This window comes from Molothrus aeneus, chromosome 13, assembly GCF_037042795.1.
Source record: "Molothrus aeneus isolate 106 chromosome 13, BPBGC_Maene_1.0, whole genome shotgun sequence".
NCBI lineage: Eukaryota > Metazoa > Chordata > Aves > Passeriformes > Icteridae > Molothrus > Molothrus aeneus.
In genome coordinates, this window is record NC_089658.1 from 9,847,782 (window position 1) to 9,871,998 (window position 24,217).

At 40.3% G+C, this 24,217-nt stretch overlaps 1 protein-coding gene across 2 annotated transcripts in view; it reads right to left on the bottom strand.

Moving 5' to 3' along the window:
• The window catches only part of FBN1 (fibrillin 1), a 143,653-nt gene that overhangs the window by 23,302 nt on the left and 96,134 nt on the right, over positions 1 to 24,217 (bottom strand). For both annotated transcript variants that reach the window (XM_066558504.1, XM_066558503.1), the window contains 15 exons: positions 22,471 to 22,596; positions 21,558 to 21,683; positions 13,393 to 13,515; positions 12,733 to 12,855; positions 10,872 to 10,997; positions 9,257 to 9,379; positions 8,575 to 8,697; positions 7,536 to 7,700; positions 7,070 to 7,138; positions 6,830 to 6,955; positions 5,420 to 5,542; positions 5,152 to 5,310; positions 4,211 to 4,282; positions 1,874 to 1,999; positions 993 to 1,115 (listed from right to left, as the gene is read on the bottom strand). In XM_066558504.1, the coding sequence (XP_066414601.1) occupies positions 993 to 1,115; positions 1,874 to 1,999; positions 4,211 to 4,282; positions 5,152 to 5,310; positions 5,420 to 5,542; positions 6,830 to 6,955; positions 7,070 to 7,138; positions 7,536 to 7,700; positions 8,575 to 8,697; positions 9,257 to 9,379; positions 10,872 to 10,997; positions 12,733 to 12,855; positions 13,393 to 13,515; positions 21,558 to 21,683; positions 22,471 to 22,596 (1,833 nt within the window). The remainder of the gene's footprint in view (positions 1 to 992; positions 1,116 to 1,873; positions 2,000 to 4,210; positions 4,283 to 5,151; positions 5,311 to 5,419; positions 5,543 to 6,829; positions 6,956 to 7,069; positions 7,139 to 7,535; positions 7,701 to 8,574; positions 8,698 to 9,256; positions 9,380 to 10,871; positions 10,998 to 12,732; positions 12,856 to 13,392; positions 13,516 to 21,557; positions 21,684 to 22,470; positions 22,597 to 24,217) is intronic.

Genomic DNA, 24,217 nt, shown 5'->3' on the forward strand with positions numbered 1-24,217 from the left:
CCACATATAAAATAAGAGCAAAATACAGGGAAGTATTACTATTTGTGCCAATTCATCTTTGGAATTGTAACCCATATCAGAACCTCCCCTTGCTCTTCCTGTACTCCTGTAATGAACCCTTAACAACAACAATTACATTAGGAACATATTGAATATTTACATGTGCCACTGCATAGCTTAACAAAGCAAAGTTTTAGTTCTCATAGTAGTGTTCTGATTTCCACTACACCCTTTTCCCACAAGGGTCACATGAAACAATGAAAAACTGCACTGCAGGGAAAAGTGCACTTCCTAAAACTCAAGTACTGAGAAGCAAAAACCCAAGGATAATATAACTAGCTTCCGTTGTAATTCTTATTTTGTTCAGAAATGTATATAGTATATAATATTTACAGCAGCTTGTCCCACTGCAGTCTTTAAAATCTGAGCAATTCTTCAAGTAAGATAACTTGAATGCCTCTCTGGACAAAGATATTGTAAAAAAAAGCAAATAGATTAGAAAAGTTCAGTCCCACTCAATGAGTATTTAAAAACAAAGTTATGGGCCCTGTTTAAATCTGTATCAAAGTTAGGAAATTCAACAATAAGCTTTTCAAGTTAGTTATTGCATACAGGCAAGCAGATAAGTCTACCTTACCAACAGAGGCTCCAACAGCAAGCAGGGAATTATTTATAAAAATACAAGTGGAAAATAAATTGCTAAAACACATATAGAAAATCATAATGAAAATCAGAAAATACAGAAAGGTAGCGCAACAAATGGTCTTTCCTTCCTAGATGTGACAAGGGCTAAAGAAAATGAAAGACAAACACCTACTTAGGTTTTTAACTCCACTAATACATTCACAGGAGAGGCCTGGAATTACCTCAATGTTTATGGGATGCCCTAAAAGATTTTAAAAGAGCTCTTGAAGTTGAAATACCATCTTTCTGGAGAGATGTTTTCCAAGCCCTCTAGAAGCCCCTGGTGCCTGCAGCCCTGCCAGACTCACCAGTGCAGCGCCCCGTGGATGTGAACCTGTAGCCCGGTTTGCAGTCGCAGCGGTAGCTCCCAGCTGTGTTCACACACTCTGCATTCTGCTGGCAAACTGGTCCATTCTGGCACTCATCAATATCTGTCCAGGCAATGAGGAAGTTGAGTTTTATACTAAGTTGGCAGTGGAAGGATGTCAAAAGCATATTTTTTTAGCATGCAGGTATTAGTTAGTAGCTTTCAATGTAAAACACCATCACAAAGCTTTAGGCAAAAAAATTTTGATCAATTTTCTTTACTTCAGGTGCTGCAAAAGGAGGACTTTGTCTCCCTAGAAATGTAATTGGTTTTCACTTAGAAGCAGCACACACAAGAAGCTTTTACTCAAAGCTCTCAATGCCTTGCCTGCAGCACCCATTGTTGCCAGCAGTCATAACACACAGCAGAGAATGACAGCAACTCATATGCTATCTTCAGTTTCTTCATTAAACTGACTAATACAATGTTAGGGAATGTTTAAACTAGAAATAAACAACCATCTGTTTCTATTTTTTACAAAAATATTTGTTCCATTAGAAGAAAAGTATTTTGGAATTAAAAAAATTGTGCTCATGATCTGACTCAATACTACTATTTTTTTCTTGGCTTTACTGTCAAATGAGAAAAAAAAGACATTACTTCCCAGTACTGCTGACTCATGTGCCATCAAGGCATTAGATGTCTGACAGAAAATATGGTATTTTCTATGCAAAAGAATTCAAAATGTCTGAATTAACACAGACTTATTACACTGATAGCAGTATTTTCCCCTCATTAAGGATGCCTTCCAGGCTCTGATTAGGCAGTGTCTAAGTTGCCACTGGTGAAACACCATTCCTCTGAATGAGAGGAGCACTCTACCTTCACAGATCAGGAGCTTGTCATTGTAGAAGAAGCCCACAGGACACTCGCACCGGAAGCTGCCAACCATGTTTATACAGATCCCATTTTCACACACTCCAGGAATCTCTCTGCATTCATCAATATCTGCAAGAATATATTTTTTTTTAATACTTGTACTGAGAACTTCATGGAATGTTCTGCTACAGTGTATGTCCTTATGCATTTACCTTTAAGATAATTATCAAATACAATCCAAGCATCAGAATGTTCCCGACTGAACAGTTGAGCAAGTCACTCCAAACTGTGGAAATTTAGGTATTTCCTGTTTTCTCAGGTTCTGACTCTTCTCTGTACTGAAGGTATATTCTGCTACAGAGGAATACAGAGGAAGACACATCCTTCCTCGTGTCTCCCACCCACAGCCCTGATGAACCTTCCCAAGTGCCACAGTGGAGTTGTTGGGAAGAGCCAAAGAAAGACAATGGAACTGGTTTTGGTTTAACACAGGAGAGCATGATTGAATGAAAACACCCATCAGAATTAGTTTTGCACTGTTTTACCCTAGTTAATCTGAAAAGACTTTCAGGGTCTTATGTAACAGCTTGAAAGTGCCAATGACAGGTAACATCTGAAGTGCTGCCAACATGCTATTCATTAGATTGATTAAGCCAGGCAGCCAGGGTTTGCCAATGCTTTATATACACCCCAGTTAAGTAACTGATTTTGGCAGGAAAAAAACCCAGCTGCTATTACAATTATATACCTTGCCTATTGGGTCCTTACACATCTTAATATTCTGACATGAGAGAGTTCAGAGACTCCTCCAAAGCCTCTGCCTTCAGTAAACATTGACATATGCACTGAGGTACACAGTCATAGAATATGGTGGGAAATTGTCAGCTCACAGGAGTTTCCATCAGATAATGTGGTTTTGTTTGGTTTGGGTTTTGGTAGGGTTTTCTGTTTGTTTTGTTTTTCTGCTGGATACAACCCCTAATTTTCTACATTTGATTCTGTAATTTTGAGTCCTCTCGTATACAGGATGAATAAAAGCAGAACAATTTCTGTTTCTGAAACAAACACCTGGAGTAACTATATAAAACTTTAATACAAACAGACAGTAACATCATTGGATTGTAAGGAAATATTAGAGGGTAGACAGAGCAGTGCCCCTGCAGAGGGCTCTCCCTTGATCCTGTGCCTGCAGGTGTATGGGACATGAGTAAGCCCTGTGCAAAGCAGCAGGCTGAGGGCTACAGCCTGGATCCCAAAGCAGAGGGAAAGCTGTGATTTGCACAGCTGTGGGAAGCTGTGTGTGCACCAGCCTCAGCACAGGCCTGCAGGCACTGGCAGTGCTGGGGGGCTCTGGGACAGCCCTTCTGTTTCCACTGGCTCCTGCAGCACACAGCCCCGTGCTGTGGGAGCCTGCACCAGCCCTGCACACATGTCAAACACTGCACCTGCAGCTTCTACCTGTGCATGCTAGCAACATCCAAGGGCTCCCTGCTGGTGCTGATCAGGGGCCCAATTAGCTGGCAGACTCTGCAACAATCTGCACTAATGCTAATAGCTACAAGGGGAAAATTTGCTTCCAAGCAATGACCTCCTAAAAAATAAATATTGTGCATTTCTGTAACCTCTTTAAAAATTACATTCCTCACTTTACTAGAAATATTTTCATTGAACTAGTTAAACACTGCACCACAGAACAGCTCTGTGCTAAAGCATCTGATTACTGCCTATGTGCCACTGCTGTTTGTTACAGGGTACATTATCTGCTTTTCATTTGCATTTTAGTGTAAATGAAAACAAAAGGGAGTCCCATTAGGGATTTACTCAATTCCTTGTCCTAAAATTCCTCCTCTCTCTGTTTTGCAATTTGTTACTCACGATTCAAATGTAACACACAATAACATATGTGAGAAATATTCCAGCTGAGCAGAAAAAAGGATTTTTGTGTCAAACCAATACCCGGGGGACTGATGTGAAATGTCAGACTAAATCTTGCTTTAGTTTGAAGGAAAGATCCCAGTTCCTCTCAGACCAAATGCTGGTTGGCCTTACTCCCAGACCTCTCATTCCCAGTATCTGTGCCCTGCTCATGTAGCCCTGATTACAGTTTCTTTGGAGCTCTGTGTTGCCTTGATTACAAGCAGCAACTGTCACTGCTGCCAGCGAGGAGTAGCCAGTTTGCACTTAAGTTTGTCTTAAACAGAGGGTTGAACTCCATTACACTGTTTAATTGTTATTCCTCACACAAAAAAACCAAACAAAACTGGGAAAACAAACCTCCCCTCCCTCTTCCCTGGGCAGAGGTAGCATGGAATTTAGTTCAAAACATAAATTACAGCTCACCAACTGGTAATCCTGTATAAATGTCAATGAAGAAGCCAGGCCTTTGACTTCCACAGAGTGTGGAGAATTCATCTGCAATAGGAAAGCAAAGCAGTGATTAAAGCATTTGGAATTAATCAACAGTCAAAAAGTCATCATATGCTCTGGCCAAGAAAGTTCTTCTGCTCTTTCAGAACCTGCAGAGCATGCAGAGGTAGGCAGCCTTTTCCCAAACTCACCGTGTCAGCTCCCTTGGGTTCTCATTCAGTTGGGATCACATGCTGATTTTGCTCTGTTTATGCTTATCCCTGTGCATTACAGTGTTTGCACACAATTTCAGATCTGACTCGTTAAAACCTGAACTAAAAGTTGGAAGAATCAAGTGTCTAGGAAGTTGCTCTCGAAGCAAACCATCTCAAACCAGAGTGGGATGTCCTGCAGTCTCACCCAGTGTGGAAGATCCTGTATGCCTGTGCAATTAGCAGAGACACTCCTACATCTTACATTTGGCTGCTCAACACAGATCACTCTCAGAGCACACCAAGGTATCTCTGCCAGCCCCTGGCCTGCACAAAGGCCTTTGATGGCAAACAGCAATGGAGGCAGAGCAGAGCAGACCCTGTATTGGTTGGAGCAACACCAATAAAGTCTCGGCCAGTGCCTCAACACTGGATCAACAAGCACTTGCAAAGAGGTGGATTCATCAATATAGAGCATGAAGTCTCTGAGGCAGTGAAACTGGCACAAGGCAGGCACAACCCAGCAGCATGGACACAAACCACCCCACATATGCCTTCATCATGACTAGGGCCGGTCATCTCCAGGACAAAGAGGCAACTAATCCCCTCATTTTACACACATAAGAGCAAAAAAGACATAGCATCTCTAATGGTGTTACACTCACTAAGAGTAATTATGATGTCACCAAGGCCTTCAGATAGCTTTGCAATACAAAGATGTACCTGTGCTGGGGATAGGACACTGTTCACAAGGCTTATTCCAGGCACGCCCAATGTTGTAGGAACAGCAGCACATTTTCTTGGTCATATTGAAGAGCAGCTCACCATCACAGGTTTGATTGTCAGCATAGTAATTTCTATAACACAGACTTCTTCTCATATCTGTGAAAATTAAAAAATCCCAGGCCAATGCAGTGGGCAACTCTTAGGGGAGGTGATCTGCCTGGCCCAAAGCACTAAGATAAAGCTTTAGAGAAACCCCAGCACACACCCATGCAGTTGTTTCCTCCATTGACTTGCATGTAATCAGGAGGGCAGATGCAGGTGTAGTTCCCAACAGTATTGTAACAGGTGCCAGGCCCACAGATACCAGGTGTCTCACACTCATTCACATCTAGAAGAGAACAAACAGGCAGTCAGTGAGTGAGTGGCCACAGAAGCTTTCCTGTTGTGTTTTTGAGAACAAATATGTCTCAGTAATGCCTGAAGTAGGAAGGTACTGGTGGAGAAAAGCTGAAGGGCTCTGAGGAAGGTTATGGTAGAGTGAAGCCCCACAGAAAAGGAAGTGGCAGCACAGGTGGCCATGGAAAGCCCAGCTGTGATGCAAAGATGGGAACTCTGATATGTCTGGAAAGCTCAGAAACAGCAATTTGACTTTTGCATCTGTTGCACAAAAATAGTACTTGGGAATCTCCTCCATTCTGGACTCTAAGATCTAGAAAAGAACCAAAGTGGCTCCCTGTAGAGTTCTGACTGAGCACTGCCTGAGTGGGGAAAGTGAGCCACGTTCTCAACACAAGATGTCACATTTCTTTGATCAAGAGACTAAGTTTTGTTTTAAAAAGTCTAACCAAAACCAAACAGAACACCATCTCCAAAACACCTCAGTTCCCAAAAGTTCAAAAATATTTCCCCAGCCTTAAAACTTTAAGAGTATCTTTGACAGACCACTCAGCATCTGGCAGGCTACATAAGCATAATGTGGATGAAGCACTTTGGTTCAGGCTTAATTTAGGGCCTGAATGTTTTGTATTTCTGCAGTGGTTTGTACCTCATAGGCACTACATTAACATTATTAACAACCTGGAAGACCAAAGAGAATGGACAACAGGAAATTTTAGAACTTGATGGGTTGCTTAAGATTTTATATCCAGTACACCTTGAGTGTGGCACATAATGTGACACATACTTCTGACTCTGCTGTGAAAAGGAAAATATTTTGCAGTACAACCAATATTTTCAGTTGATGATTGGATCAGTAGGAGTGAAAAAAGCAGAGAAAAATACATGGACACCATGTATTCAGTAAATACAGTCCACCGGCTTCATAGGGAAAATTTGTTCTTTTATCTGACTGCTTATTCATTGCCCCTTACCAAACAGCTATTTTTATACTCAGTTACCAAATTACATCTTACTTGTAGAAAAAAACTGTTGGGTTTTCAGGTTTTGATCAAAATATGATAATAAAAAAAAATCTTGCATCTATTTCAACATGGTCAAGAAGGAATTTTTACACTCTTAATGCAATATTTCAACTTGTTCAATTTTGCCACCCTATAGCTTTACAGTGCTTAGTCTGGTTGTGCTCCTTTTCAAGGAAAGATTCATTCTCTGCATATTGATCTGTCATTATTGTCAAAGAACAAAGCAGAAGGCTAGTTAAGTGAAAGCTCCATACCATCACACACTCGAGTCTCTTCATTCAAGTAGTACCCTGATGGACACTGACACTGGAAGCTCCCAAATGTATTAATACATTTTCCTCCTTGGCAAAGTCCAGGCAGTTCTTGACATTCATCAATATCTGCCCAAACAAACATATAAACATTTTATTAATGTTTGTAATGGAAAAAAAAAGATCCTCACTATAGAGTTTTATAATTTCAGACATGTAAATATAGGAAATTGCAAACATTACCTTCTAATATAACTGTAATAGGGTTTGGTCTGAATCCTTCCCCTCCAGGGCAAAGAACCTTATATTCAGCTGAAAACAAAACAGATTTATGAGCATATGATAGTAGAAACATTTTCAGCACAATTGTTATTGAAAACGTTATCAGATTATTACAGATAATTTAAATGTAAATTTACAAACTAACCAGCCAGAGACACTAGATTTTACTCTGTAACATTATCTGTTATTTCATTTCATAAATAGTTTAGTAGTTTTCAGTGTAATAGCGAACTTTCTCAGAAGAGATAATAATATTCTGACTAAATAATCTTTTGGAAAGAATGCTAAAGTTTTTGGTGAAGACCAGTGGAAGCCAGTCCCTTGCGTGCCCACAATAAATACACACCAGTATCTGAGCTACCTGACTAAATTAGGGAAAAACCCACCAAACACATGGCTGTGCTCAAGGCAGGCAATGCAGACTTACTTGTGTTCACCAGTGGGCAGTGCTCACAGGGAACTCCCCAGGCTTTGCCCAGGGAGCAGCAGCAGGAGGCCTTGGAAACACCCACTCCAATCTCATTGCTGCAGAAGGTGCCACCGTTATCGCCCCGAGTTTTGATGTCCAGGTAACAGTTGCCAGATCGTGTATCTATTCACAATGCACACAATGACAAACACATTTAGGAGAGAGCAAAACACAGGACATCCTCCCATGGTGAGGGACACCTACAGATGGCTGCCACTTCTTGCAGGACACAAAAGCAAGTAAGTTGTGTTGCCCAGGGGACCCCAGCATTTCCAGTTAGGTAGGCTGCTGGTGCCCCACTTCTTGGCTTTTTTGGACTTTTCACAAAGTAAGAAATTTACTTATTGAGTCCAAGGGCATGTCAGCCAGGCTTTTTCTCATTTTCACTCACATTTTCCCTCACATTTGTAAATCTTTCCAGTTCCAGCTATCCACTACTCTCTCCTCTACTCAAGGTTTACAAGCAGGAAAGCATCTACTAAATGTTAGGAATTTCAAACACATTAAAATTTGAGAAGCATCCTACACCCTCTTAAACAAACAAAACCAAGGAAATATTAGGATTACTAAGCAGTTGGAGCCTAATACAAGAGCATTTCCATTGGTTATGAAGCTGCACCCAGCCAAGTGCACTCAGTGCTCCAAGAGCATGGGTGGCTTCATGCCACAGCTTCATTTGCCTGCCATCTTGGGGCCAGCTGGACGTGGACTTAAGTTTGTTGAATTTTAAAATTGTCTCCTGCTTGCTGTAAATTGTGGACAGCTCTAACAAGCCCCAAGGGGTTGTTTCTGGCAGCGGGGCACTGCTGGCATGGTGCATCAACTCTGGACATGCTCCTGCTGCCCTATTCCAGCTTCTAAGCCAGGGGCAGTGAGATGGGAATTGAAGAGCCTGATCAAGCCCTTTCCCATGACCCAGGACTTTATTCCTAAGCAGTCAGCTTGGAGCCCCTCTGTGGAACTTCCCTTGTGAACAGCACAGGGAGTGGTCCCTTACCAACGCATCCAACGCGGGTGGGATTCAGCTCGAAATCAGGAGGGCACTCACAGGTGTAGCTCCCAGCAGTGTTGATACATGTGCCACTAATGCAGGTTGTGGGGTCTGCACATTCATTAACATCTGCAAGAAAAACACAGCATCTCCTAAGCAAATATTCAAGGATACTAAAACCTGTTGATACATCAGGTACCATATGCTGACCATCACAAATCCATTAGTTATGAGATCCTGGTCTCCAGAAAGCTCTAAAAAATAAACAGGCATCTTAGAAGAACAGTAGTCTGAGATGAATTCATCATTTCATGGGGAAAAGAAAAAAAGCATTTTTCCTGAAAAAAATCAATCTATGAACAAGATCCACATGAAGTACTAAAAAAGAACTTAAGGGAAAAATACAAGACAAGGCCATAGCTTACCATCCAGCACTGCACAAAGCACAATACATCTCTGCCAGAGGGATTCTCTGATCTGTTTTTCCCCTCCTTAAGGGGATATCAGAGGTGGACAAAGAACAGTAAAGAGAAGCATAAAAAAGATATGGTGAATCCTGTGTTATACAGTAGAGAAGTCTGTATTTTCCTATATCCAGTTTGATTTGTACAGCTTCTTAAAAGAGTTTCCTAAGGAGCTGACCATGGCACTGGCAGCAGATGAAGAGGCATGCTGTTCAGAGTTTTACCTGTGCAGTTACCACCACTTCTGTCCAACTCGTAGCCCACTTCACACTCGCATCGGAAGAGTCCAGGCAGGTTATGACAAGTACCATAGACACAGATGTTAGGAAGTGAGCACTCATCAATATCTGATTAAGGAACAGGAAGAGAAAAATATGAGGTTTCCTGATCTTTCTGATACAAAGAACTCCAAGCATTTTCAGCAGCATGGATCTGGAAGACAACAGCTTCTGCACATTGTGTAAGACAAGAAAAAGGAACATGGAAGATTTATGTTGGAGCCTAAGGAATCTAATCCATAATGATTTTTTAGAGAAAAAGGTTCCTTCCAATATCTCTGGAAGCTATGCCAGAAACTATCCAAGCTTATTAGTGGGCTAATCTGACAAGTAGCAATATTAAACATAGCAGAAGACATGCCTTAATAAAATGAAGTTTATTATAAATCAGCAGTCATCTGCAGAAAGCTGGACACCAGCAAGAGAAAATCCTGTGCCTAAATGTGAACTTCAAAGTTTGGGAAGCAGACACTTTTGTGTCTTTTCTCCAAATCACTGAGTCTGAACCAGTATTTACTTGAATGCCACATGCACTACACAAAGAACAACTAATTTGATACAATAAAAAAGTGTGTGTTTACAAAGGACCTTAAAATACTGCACTTAGTGTACACAACTAGAACATGAAGGCAAGTCTGTTTTAGCAACAGGAGCTAGCCTCTAAAAAAGCTATTTAAACTTAGCTAAAAGGTTTGAAAGTAAATTGTTTCGTGAAACATTATGAAACCTAATATTGGTTTCGTTTAAAGAAAAATTCACTCTCAAATTATTTGACTCAGTAGATTTCTAAAAAATACACAGAAAACTTTTCAAGGGGAAAAATCCTTTTTAAAGTGATGTACTTATGAACTCCATTAAATACCAGTTGTCATGAGTTATTACTATTTCAGACGATAGGGCTGCATCTCCTTGACTGACTTAACTCATTAGCTTTATAACAAATGAGGATTTCAAATCGAATATTTGACCTTAATCACATTGGTAACATGTTTATTATTTGATTGTTTTGAATCTTTGCATATGCAAAGCTCTTATGAATGAGCTGTAAACTGTTAACAGCTCATTTTGAAATTGAACAAATAGTCATAGAGGATTTTTTTTTTGGTGTAGTCATACAGACTTTCTGCAAGGCTTCACACTCTGATTCTGCACCTCAAAGCATTTGCATTGCATTGTTACCAAATCACTGCTTTTCAGCTTCAGACATACCAATGAGAACTAACAACTTTTTTCTGTTTAATTGTTTTGAATAAAATGAAGATCTGGGCATCAATGATCAAGAAGAAATGGCAGCTATCAATGCCATTTGGATCACCAATCGGACCCCAAAATAATATATCATAAGATAGGCTTTGAAAAGCTGTTCTCTTTATATACAGCAGGTAGATGAACATCTACAGGTCCATAATAAATGTATGAAGTGCAAAAAAGCAAATACTACTAAAAAAATTCATGCAGTTCTCAATACAACCACAACAGCAAACAACTGTAAAAAATTGGAACATAAAACAGTATTAAGGCAGAATCTGTTGAGCATTGTTCAAAGCTTACAAAGAATTACCTTCACATGCTTTCCCATCTACACTTGGCAAAAATCCCATATCACATTCACAGCGATACCCTCCAGGGGCATTGAGGCACTGCCCATTTTCACAGAGATTCAGGTTTTCTGAGCATTCATCAAGGTCTGTAAAAGGAAGGGATATTGCAAGTTAGCAGTAAAGATGCTTTTCTCACCAACATTTGAGCTGAAGCAGTCAGTGCTCCAAGCATTTTAATTATTTTATCTGAACACATGCAGAAGAAACTGCAATCTAGCAATGTGTACATGTAACAGCTCTGTATATTCCTGACCTGCTGCAAATACAGCTTCTAATCAAAAGGAAAATCTTTGGGAGACTCTTATAGTAGCTCCAGTTAATAACAATTGGAGGCAGTCACAGGGTCAAATTTAGACTCAGAATGAGCACATGAAATTTATTATAGCTATTGTTTCTCTTACAGCAAAGCCTAGAGGCAGTAATTGGTAAAAAAAAGAGGTTTACTATGCAGTGAGCAAACATAGGGTAATAGGCAGTTCTCCATGCCAAACATCAAAACACTGACAAAAAGAACTTCATCAAAACTAAACTGCAGGTTAACAGCTGATGAGAGAAACAGCCTTCCTACTGGACCCCACTCACCTTTGGATAGATCACGGCCCTTACTCTCGAGCTGAAATGTTACACATCACCAAAACGCCTCCTTATTGCAACAGAGTCTGGCTGGCAGCATGAGTTTTGAAAAGTCTGTGGCTAGTAAATCAAAAATCACCTACCAGGGAGAATGCTGCACCCTGCACACTTTGGCAGAGGCCTTACAGAGCATTCGAGTGCTCTAGCTTGAGTCCCAGACACCTCTTGAATTCACAAACAATAAAGTATCCAAATAGAAGAAAAGTTCTACTGAATGCAGAGTTCTGTAAGCCCTCCATCTGAAGGGTGTAGCTTACAGACTCCTGGAAATCATCATACAGGAAATTAACAAAGAGCACTGGGTTAGGAAGGCCACTGGGGAAGCTGAATCAGATTCAAGATGAAATAACATTGAGAGAATTAAACAGAATTCCAAGGTCTGCTTAGAATTTGGAATTATTCAAACCCAGCCTTAAACCTGATAATCCAGATTCTCAGATGCTCTAAAAACCTGCTGCAGCTGATAGAGTGCTGCTGATTTGCACCAGCTGAAAAGCTGGCCCACCAGCTCTGTCACATGGCTCTGCTCCAAGCAGCAACATCCCCAGCCACACTGCAATCCTCAGTGCAAGAGCAGGGCTCCTCATGACTAAGCACACATGAGCTAATCTGCTCTTCAAAGCAGAAGACTGAAGTGTGGGTGGGAAACATCTCTCTAGCAAAATTTTATAATCTCATTTACAGTTATAAAATGAGGTTTCAGAAGCAGCTACTTCCTTCATTCTACATGCCAGCACTGCATCCTGACAGCAGCTCTCAGGATGATGGAGTAAAGCAGACAGACATCACACACTCACTTGTGGAAAGGAAAAACATTTTTAGGCAATTTTGTGAAGTAATTTTGATGCATATGCCTTATTATTTAAGTATTAAGGTGAGTAGCCAATGGACTAGTTTACTAAATAGCCAAATTACGTAATCAAGCATTGTTTTAATAATTTTGACACTCATTTAAACTAACAAGAAAAGCTCAATAAAAATTGCATTTTATCAAGGGAAAAAAAGGGACTGAGTTAGACTATGTATGATATATAATATTTCTTTTAACCTATGGCAACCTAGGTGAAGGAAAAGACAATTAATGATGACATTAATGAAAATTTCAAATGTTTAAAAGCTGGTTTTGTGTATTGGATCACAGACTAACTTAAGTTGCATGGAGCTCATCCTTTGCTCTCCTGAGCTCACCTGTACAAGTGAAACCATCCCCAGTGTAACCCTCTTTACACAGGCAGCGGTAAGAGCCCATTGTGTTCTTGCAGTCAGCATGTGGGCTGCACATGTGGGTTCCATTGGAGCACTCATCCAGATCTTTAAAGTAATAAAAAAGGGGAAAAAATTAGTTAAAAACCCATACATGAATACCAAGTTTAAATAGGCACACAGAAGCTCTACTTTAAATAATCTTCCATAATAAAACCCATACATATGTCTGGCCATCTGACTGAAAAGTGGGGAACAGCTTATTTGCAGCCCATCAAAGAAGTTTGACAAGGTAACTGTGACTGAGGAAGCTCCAGGGAACTCAGCACTAAGGCCTGTATCTTGTTTTAAGGGGAGCACCAGGAGACCCCTCACTGCCTCCCATCAGCTGCCCTCAAGCACAAAGCATCTCTCTCCATGGTTCAGTCTGCTCTCATCATTTCATAAACCAAACAGGAGATAAAACTGATTTCACAGATACCATGGTGGAGGACTTGTCCTCCAACAGATCATGTCAAATCAACCTAACACGTTCAATAACCATTTGCCTTCTTGTTTTATAGGTGTAGTATTACTTTTTTCAGAATTGCTAGAACCCCATTGTGGTCTGGCCTTACAAATAAATACAAATGCTAAGACTCTCACCTGTGCACTTGATACCATCTCCAATCCAGCCAGGGCTGCAGCTACATTTGAAGCTTCCTGCAGTGTTTGTACATATGGCGTGTCTGTCGCAGTTATGGGCTCCAATTTCACACTCATTGATGTCTGTAAACAGAGATGTTTGAGCAGCTCATGGAACACATTTTCTCATATCCAGATAACTAGAATTTCTCAAGAAAGGCAATGTGAACATGAAAGCAAGCCTGCATTTTTTACAACATGGCATTTAAAAAGGAAGCTGAAGATGAAATCACAACAAAGGAAAGGAAAGGAAAGGAAAAAGGAGCACGTAGCACATCTAAACATGCTGCCCCACTACCTGTTCTTCTGATAGGCACATAAAGCAGTGCTGCTGCAGCTCCTTCCAAAGTATATTTGAGAAGGAAGACAGTACCTCAGGAAACAGCCTTCCCAGAGTGCCCATCCTGCAGAGATGGGCAGAGTCTGCAGAGAGGGACTACACTGGTGGCTCCACATTGCAGAGTTTGCTAAAAAGTGTCAAAGGAAACTCTGCTGCCCAGGGACTCCTGGAATGCAGCGCTCCCACAGCCCCCACGTTTCTGCACAGATGCTGATGAACTCCAGCCAGGCACCACCAGCTAGCTGCCCCTAGGATTGCCCCCAGGCAGGGAAGGAAGCAGGTTCTGCTTGGCCAGAGGCTGTGTGCAAGGTTGGGGACAGCTGTACCAGTGTATTTACCAAGACAGCTGAGGAGCTCATCAGGCAGGCAGTTTTTAGGAGCTCAGTGGGAAGAAGTCAGCATCCTTGGAGACACCAGGCAGCAAGTCATCCAATCTTCAACATACATGGTCATGCCAGCACATTCTATTTCAGTACTTGCTATTTTCACCTTATTTTCATTTTTGGGCATTCTCTCGTAATGTCAAAATGTATAGACTGCAAAACCCAAACTGAACTCCATTCGTCCTTCTCTTCTCACTAAGCATTACTAATGCTCCATATAAGTAGTTGAAGAATATATAAACTAAAAGGTGAAGTTTTCAGAAATTACTACTGGTAACTGAAACAAAACTGGCAGGAATTTTCTTGCCTATCTGAGCTTTGGATTTTACAGTATTTTCTGTAACTGCCCTATTGAACTGCACTTTACCTCCATGAAGGATGTAATCTACCTAGAGTCTACATCAAACCACTTAAAACTGATACCCATTTTTCAGCCCTCCCAGGTGTCTTTGATGTTGCTGTAAGCCAAATCATCTCCCTCTGTAAAACAGCTGATGGAAAGGGAAAACAAGCTCACAACTCTATATGATTCCACAGACAAAAACCCAGCTCAGACCCTTCTCAAGAAAGGCATCAGCCATCAAATATGTAACAACCTTTGGGATTTCCAGCCCCAAAATCACAGACTTGAATTTCCCTATGATTTTGCCTGCAAACAATTAGCTCTTTAAAGATGGTGAAGTTGTGGAGCTAAGGCAGAAAGTGACCAGGTAACACCTTAACTATTTCCTTTACAACACTTTCTTAGGTTTTTCTGTTCACACTTCACAAAAGGCTGTGTCCTTTCACTATGCCCTGTACACATGTTTTGCCTTTTCACAAAGGCAATACATGACTTCAAAAAGCAGACAACATCTGCCTATTATCCTAAAATTAAATACTCAAGGCCAGAAAACACCCAAAATGACTGCTGGTTGGGAGGGACAGGGTGTTTGTTTGGTGAGTTTTGTTCTTGATGGGGTTTTTTGTTGTTGAGATTTTGGGGTTTTTTTTGTGATTTGGTTTTTGGGCTTTTTGTTTTGCTTTGTTTGTTTGGGGTTGGTTTTGTTTTGTATTGGGTTTTTTTTTGGTGGGTTGGTTTTTAATGTTTTGGAGTTTTTTTAGTCTGTTGAAGTGGAATTTAATCCAGTCTTGCTTTTCTGAGTCTCTTTCTAAGTGAGGCATTGCTTTGACTCAAAACCCCAGACATGAGCATTCCCATAATCTGAATGCTGACATCTAGATATGAATCTAAATCTGGCAGCTGGAATCTACCATTAATGAATGTTAACTCCAGGCCTGAAAACATGCAAATGGACACTTATTTCTTAAAACTTAAAAAAAGGGTCAGGAGCAAAAAATCTCAGAGCAGTTTTGCCTTTAGCATGTGCAGAAACTCATGAAGATAACATCACACTAAACAGGAAACTTGCGTCTGTCAAAAAATCTTAAGGGTGGCCTGAAAAAAATGCAACTCATTTTGGCTTAGGGAAAGACTGGAAGGAATTTAGAGAGGTCAGCTACAGTATACACTGACATAAAAAAGCTGAGGCAAACACTCTATATTTTAACCTTTACATGATTTTAAACTCCAAACTGTTAAACCACTGCTCACATTAAGACTCCACTGTATTTAATTATTTGGTGCTTTGGAACATACAATCACAAGCTTCCTTATACCCTGCAGAGCACAACAAAACACAAAAAAACCCCATCACCAGTAGAGAGGTTTATGCCAAGAATTTTTTTAAACCACCAGCAAACACAAACAGAAACTTGCATGCAACAGCTACACCACAATGAAGTCATGCTCAGGCTCAGATTTAAGAAAAGTCGAGCCAAATTTTCCACTCTCCATAAAGTGACTGTGGGCTCCATCCCACCACGCACTGACCCACTGACACACTGTACCTGAGAACCCCCCCAGTACCTCCCAGCAGAACAGCAGCACCACAGCACTGGGGCCCCTGCAGTGGACACTTGTTCCCCATCAGCTGTTTGACACACACTCTAAAAAGCTTAGAATCTTCCTTGGAATGAAAGCTGCAAGTATAAATCTATACCTAAATACAGGTCTTTATAACGGGATCAACTTTCTCAGGCATCAGCCACTGAAATGTCATTCCACTTGCTTTGAATAAAAAAAAGCTTTTCTCCAGTAAAAATTTTCAATAGACTTCCATGCTTTTTTGCTTGGGTAAAGATCAAATAAGGAATGCAAATTGTATTCTCTAATACCATCTACCTTTAAAGGCACATTGCATGGCTTATTTCCATGATGTGGAAAGTTTTTTCAGATACTTAAATGAAAGCTGATTGAGGCATATAAAATACAATCACTGGCTTCATCACAGATTTTACTTCTTTTCCCCTGTGTTTTACTCAGATGTTGTTTTGCTATAATCTCAATTCTTTCCTTTCATTGCACAGCTAAGTTGTAAGTCTACATTTATTACATTGCCATTATTTCCAAGGCAAAAGAGATCTCAGACCAAACATGGTTCTGTGTAAAGAGTGCACTGAAATCAGTGGAATTTATGCCTTCTTATACTGGAGCTTAATATGGATTTATGTTGCCATAAGTATTGAATTATGGCTTCACAGAATGAAACAGAAAGGAGAAGTTGATCTCTGTAAGGGAAAAATTAACTCAGTATCTTTAATAAAAGCCCGAGTCCAGCCTGTTCTGTCTGCATGGCAGTACAAACAGTACTATACTCTTCAAATACTCCAGCTAGTTCCATTTAATTGTCTGAAGACAAAGGCATTGCTCAGTCTGAGTAAAGGTATCATGACCCAAAGAGCACCCACGAGGACACTACTGAAGTCAGGGTTTCACACAATGATGGCCTATTCCCACTGACTTCATGGGGATTTTCACTACAGAGTAAAGGAGTGAGTCACTGATTTATATCAACCTTCTCCTTCTGCCTCCAGCATGAGTCCGTGACAAGCCAAGGAAAATAAAGACATTCCAGCCGGAGACTGACACTGCATCCTCAGCCGGTCCCACTGTGCCCCAGTGCTGCTGCACACATGTTCTCAGCTTTGCAATTGCACAACTCCCATTTCTACTAAGAGTTGTCTGCCTACAACAGATGAGAATACGCACAATAAATAATATGCAGGTCTGACATCATAACAATCCTAAGCACTCTGGGGAAAAAAACCTGTCAGTCACCCTGCTTTGTTGGCTCCCTCAGTTCTCTTCTTTGGACAAATATTTTTTCTCTCGAGCCTTTGGCAATTAATGAAGTGTCTCTCCCATTAATCACAGTGGCACAAATTTTTAGGGCTCTCAACATGTGTGCAGCAAAAATACACATCATATATACCTGTCACTCTTTGCACTATGCTTGCAAAATGTGGCAACCAAAGGAAAGAAACTGCTAGCCAATATCTGCACAACACACCCTTACCCACTCTGGAAGTGGATCACTGAAGATGGCCAGAGAGGAGCATGGGAATAAGTCACTGTTTCCTCACCTATACTCTAGAAACATTCCTTTGTATTTGAACTGAATAAGAGTGTACATTAACTGAAGAAAATTCACATGTTCATCACTGGGCATGAAATCCTCTAGGTACCCTGGGTACTGTTTTCTATTAGGTTTCATTGGGCTTCAGTGGTCTATAAGAATCCTTAGCAAACTGCAAATTTAATTCAGACTCCACCTATAAATCAGTACTGTTTGTCAGGAATTATGCAAATCCCTTAAGCATTTTCTGACTTTTACATTTTTTTGGCAGTCTCTGCATATCTGTGCATTTTACTGCACTGACGTTTCACTGGCATGTCGAGCCTGGGCCCAGCTCCCCAAGGGCCAGCGTCTGGTGGAAGTCACAAGGCATTTCCTCCTCCTGGGTTGCTGCCCATGTAATCAGGTAGGAAAAAGAAGGCTTTTTAGTGGGAAAGACTGTGAATTTCAACTTCTGAATTTCAATAGCACTCATACTAGTTGAAAAATATATGGAAATATTCCCCTATTCTGATCTTCCTATATGTAAAATAGTTTTCTCTTTTGGAATGGCTCTCAGATTTCATTCAGCATACTGTACTCTTGGAGTTTCATAGGGGACAGTTCAGCTCTTGCCTGCTATCCATCCTTACATCATCAGCACACTGAGGCACAGCGTGTTATTGCTGGACAGATGCCTACTGCCAGTACACTCCTCCTGCATTACCCCCCTTTGGTGGGCAGGATTTCATTATCATCCTCTGGTATTTGGCCTGACACAGCCAGCTCCCAGATTCATGATGGCAAACACATGTTTCTCTGGTACCAGAACTCTCTTGTGCCATCAAGCCTGAAACACAATGTGTTATTAATGGCCAGAAGCCACTAATAATCAAGAGGAGAGTACATTATACAAGTCACAAAATACTACAGCTCTATTTCTGAGGGCAAATGACAAGCTCACCTCTTCCCTTCCCTGTCTCAGATGTCTGACCTCTCTAGATGCAAGTTCCTGTCAGCCATGCAGGTATGCAGGGGGCACTCACTCTTCCTGTACCCACTATTGCCATCATCACTGGAAGATGCTCCACACCAAACTCTCCAAGCTCACAGCCCACACCAAGGCTGCAGCTGAGTAACTTCCACTAGCCTTCCTCCACATGGCAACAGCATTGCAATCAGAGCCTGGTCTCAGCCTTCCAACTCCCTGAGCCTGCTGTGGAGAAATCCAGCTGACTTGTAACATATTTATTTTTGATCTGTTGGCTATGTTGGGAAATTACTGCCAAGTTCACCTCTTTCAGTTTGACTCTGTGAAGAGCACCCCAAGCATGTGCAAGCGCCCCTCCACCAGGAATAACCAGGGGGGCTGTGCACACAGCCATAACTGCAAGGATGGATGGGAGAGAGTCAGAGAAGAATTTGTTTCTCTATTTGAAAATACCAGAGCAAGTTTAAGTCTCTACATCAACAGTGAAATACTGCAGATTTACAAGCAGTAATTCAGAGTGGTGATGAATCACAAAAACCCAAATTCCAAAGCAGGACTTCATTTCTGCACAAGCACGTGTATACTTTATAGACAGAAAAAGCAGAGACAAGATATTTGTCATAAAGCTGGGTGATCTGGAACTGAGATAGGGGAAAACACAGCAATCTCCTCTAGTGGCTGCATATCACTGCCGGCCTAGGAAAATCTAAAAGGAACTGCTCTTAGCCTGGGTTATCACCGTTTGCCTTGTGAATGGAAATTAAACCATTCACAGCACTTGATGTTGGAAACCTGCATCTACAACCTGTATTTTTGCATAGCATTTTAAAAATCATATTTTTGTTACTAAACTCTGTTCACATTCTTACTGAGAACCAAGGAGAAGGGAGAACTGGGCAACTAACATCTGTGTGGGATGGGAATGTAAGTCAGTGGGTGGATTCTGAATACTGTTAATACTGATTGGGGGGGGAAAAACAAGTTTATTTGTTAAAATGAAATCACTCAGTAATGACAAGGGAGCTGAAATATTTAGACAAAACTGGAATGGAACCCAAGGACTTGATTTAGTTGTTCTCAGAAACAGAGGATCTCCCATTCAAAGTGCTGTACATGTTTTTGTAACTTTTTTTTCCATGGGAATTCCTAAGAACTGTGGATGCTTTTGATCTGTCTGTAAGACAAGAACTGAATTCTGGAGTCAAAATGCTGTTGGCAAGGTCCTTCCCAAGGAGATACTGAAGAAGGCTCTCATGGTCTGAAGTACCTGAGCCTGAGAACTTCAACTCTGCTCTAATACTGTGCAAACAAGAAATGGGGAATTCAAAGTTCTCCAGCAGCAAATCAGACATTTTAAAAAACAGAATGTGAGAACCTGCACAATGTAATCACTATGAGATCTGTATCCACAGTTTTTTCATTATTAAATCAATCTAGAAATTTCCTACTCTGCTTCCTGCTTTCTTATTTAAATAATTTTTAAAAATTCATTATTTGAGTATGATCCCATTTCAACTGTATCAGCATAACTGATACTTCACCTTTTCATCTTAGACCATGGGGCTCTTTCAAATTACTGACCCCTTCTATAGTATCTGTTGGAATTAAGGTGTTCTGCTGTTTTTCCTTGTGAGTGCCAAACTCTCTAAAATTCTGGCATGCAGACAAAAGCAGCAGGAAAGGTTAAAAATGTGTAAGGAGGTGGCAAGAGCCTTCATGACCGTGTCCATCCACAGGTCAGGGCTTGGCTGGGACCAGGGCAGAGGGATTTCCTGGTGTCTCCTTTAACAAAAAAATATTGCTTGGGACATTTGCCACTACCTTGAATCACATGATGCCAGAATGGTGGCTATTTCCAGGCACTCCTCCAGAAGCCATACCTCAGATTCCTCCCCTGCCTCCATGGCCTTTCTCTGTCTTTTGCCTTCAACTCACTGCTTCATCTTCCCAGCCTGCTCCTTAGGCTGGGACTGACAGCTGCACCATGTGTGACTGATCAGTGTGAGGGTGTTCAGGTCCAGAGTTCTGAAAATCTTCATATCATTTAGCACAGAAACAAAGAACACTGAAATGTTGGTCTAAAGAGTACAATTAGGGATTTCTTGGATTTAGATCAGTTCATATGTAAGTCAAAGGCAGCTGTTACTAATGCACAATTATTCATCCATAGCCCAATATGCAAAATAGAACTCCAGCTCTCAGACTTTTCTGTGAGAGCTGTAAAAAACCAGCTTCATATATTTGGGGCACTTAAAAAAATATACTATTAAATCTGTACAATAAGTGCAGACTAAGAATAAAAGTGTGTCTCAAAGACATTGCCAGAAATGTGTTTACCCTAAGTCTACATTAAAAATTATATTAAACATATGTTTGTATTCATATTTGGGCAAAGTCTAAGACTCTCAACACCTTGGCTTGAGACACCAGCACTTGGATTATTAATATCATGCCCTCAGAGCCTGTATATTTGAATCTCATTTCTGTTTGCTGGCAATACATGAAATAAAGCAAATTCTGATTCAGCTGATAGAATGTAGTTGTGTAACTGTATTGTCGACACTTTGCAAAAACTGAAAATATATTTTAGCATATATTTCAAACCATCTGTGTTTGCCAAATAATACTTTGAACAGATCCGTGTTATTTGCTTGCATAGTATACAATTAACTAATCCAAATGCACTGAGGTCCTCAGGAGTTTGTCAAGTTACAGAGAATGGCATTTTCTGTTCTCAGATGAACAACTGTGCAGTAACACGCTCAGTTTTGATCCCAATCCTTGCTCCACTCATTTCAGCAGAAGCAGCATCAGGCTGAATGCTGTACCAATGAAGTTTAGCAGAACACAAGCTCAGCAAATTCAGATGAGAGGTAAAATAAGTGAAAAGAAGCACAGTGAGAGGAGGTTCTAAACACCAGAAAAGCAGACTCATGAGTTTAAGTAAAAATTAATAATTAAGCTTTACAACTTACCTGTGCAACCAGTTGTGCCTTTCTTGCCTGAATATCCCATATCACAGTGACAGATAAATGAGCCTTTTGTATTCTCACAGGTTCCACTCAGACAGATGTTTGGATGCAGATCACACTCATTAACATCTAAAAAACCCCAAGAATTAAGATTTATTAAATACAAGTCTTAGAAAGTAACTGGAAAAATCTCTTTAGATATTAATTCTGATACAAACACAGGTCTAGATATGCAAAGAAAAAGCTGTTTATAGTAGTTATTCCTTACCTAGAATACAAGCATACATTTTGAGATCTGGGGTAACTGTTAATAACCATGTCTGCATTAACATACATAAAATGCCAGCTTTTTGTAAAAACAGACACTAAGGTGCAGAACAATAATCTGTGATTATTGATAATTCCTACATATATGTGTCTGTACATATTTATATATATGCATGCATGCACTGTCTAGTTTTGTCAGACATTTCTCTCAAAATACACTCAAGATTTTAAATTAAAATGTGAAAATATGGTTTTGGAGATACGCTGTTTCACAACTGTTGTACCACTTCCACAAACTTTTGTCTGAGACAAGTTTAAATCAGCACTGGTGATTTATCTTGCTAGAAATTTTCCACAGGATCACCTACTTCCTTTCTGCAAGCACTCTTTTATCTAAGTTGCATAAAATCTTCACTGGAAGAGGACCCAAAGCTGCAATGCTACAGATCATCTTTGCACCCCAATCTCCAGGGATACACAGATTACATTTGCACTTGTGCAATAGGGCTGGTTCTGTGGTCAGGTGACCAAAACTAGGAAATAAGAGCAATACTCTTCAAATATCATTGTCTGTCTACTTGGAAAGAGTGCCTTAATAAATATTTTTTCAGTGTTTAATGCAAATTGGAATATATGTACTTGCACTTACCTATGCAAGTCTTCATGTCTTCAGATGCCATGAATCCATCATAGCAAAGACACCTATACTCTCCTGGGATGTTTGTACACTGGCCTCCATCACAGATGTTAGGATTGTCTTCACACTCATCAATATCTACAGGGGAAAATCAAATTAAAATATGTTACCTTTATCCAGTGTAATGAACCAGCATCATGGCAAGTAAGCATTTTAATGCTCTGATAAACATGGTGAAGATTGAATCCTTGTAAACAACTGAGCAGTACATTGCAAAATTGTCCTGATGAGTAAGTTCCTTGTCTTCACCTAAAGTCAGTGGCAAAACATTCCCTTCTGACTCAAGTGGGAGGAACAGGAACCAACTTTTCCTTCAGAGAAAAGAGCTCCAACAGAACCTTTGTCACACCACAAGGCCACATATAATTGGGCATTCTTGGATACAAGCCATCATTGTTGAAATCAACGGAAGCTCTGAAGTCAAATTCAGCAACAAAAATATCAAACTTTACAGATCTTAAAAAAGCTATCATACGTGCAAGTACCTCTACAGATCTCAAAGGTGGTGACAAACTGGAAACAGTTCAACTCATGATGGGAATAATTACAGTACAAACATTTATTTCTAAGAGATTTTTATGGTCTTATTTAGTATTTCAGCTGACTGGCCAGGCCAGCCATATAGTTACATTCTCCAGGATGAAAAGTTGTTTTCTCAATTGATAACTGATAAAATTGCCATCACTGATTGGAGCCAAGCTGCAGAAGCAGATCCTTTATTATATTAAGGCAATCATGCTAAGTTCTGGTATCTTTCAGAGCCCTTGGGGTTATACTAGTGTTTGTTGCAAAAATCCCTAGAATCTTTCTGTGTCAGCACCAACACAGACCAGCAAGAGCAAAAATCAGAATCTCTGCCTAGTGATACCATGGGAAAAAAATCAGCACAAAAAGGACAAGATTCAGGAATCTTCTCCAAGAGAAAGGGTGTAACTCATTATCAGAGCAGTCTATTGTGGATTGCAGTAATTATGCAGCTGCAGAAAATGAACTCACATTAATTTAAAATATAATGTTCATTATTCTGCTGTATTTCTAGCAGCTAGTGCTTGTGTGGATACACAACTTCCGCAAGGAAGAAGGCTGACCAGTCCCTGTTTATCTTAACAAGCAAATAATGTTGACATGGACATTAGCCTGAAGATGTTCATTTGGAATGGAATTTGAATTAACATGCAAATTTAAGCTCTAGAAATGGGAATAATAATGACAGAAATAAAGAACTTTATTTACCAACCTGCCACTGTACCGATTTCACAGTTGGGGGAAAATCAGCTGACAAAGAACCTGTTGTTTCTCCTAATTGAGCTGATTATTTATGCATAACCTCACCAATTCAAACATGACCTACTACTGAACTGCAGAGCATTCTTACCAGGTCAATTATCAGCAAATATATTCTGTGATGGCTTCCAGCTTTGTGTGATGTTAAAGATAAAAGACATGTTCACACACAGAGAAAACTGAAAACTGAAAATAGGTGTTTCACAATTGAAGGTCACAGTCCTATTTTATCTTGTAATCTAACAGTGTAAAACCAGGTATTTAGTGCCATGAAAGCAAAGTTACAAATTACTTTTCTTCTTCTTAGTTTGGGCAGAGGCAAAACTTTAGTATGTGGATTTTGAATACTCACCAGATGTTTACATATGTAAATAACACCTTTTCAAGAGAAGGAAGCAGTGTTTTCAATACTAAT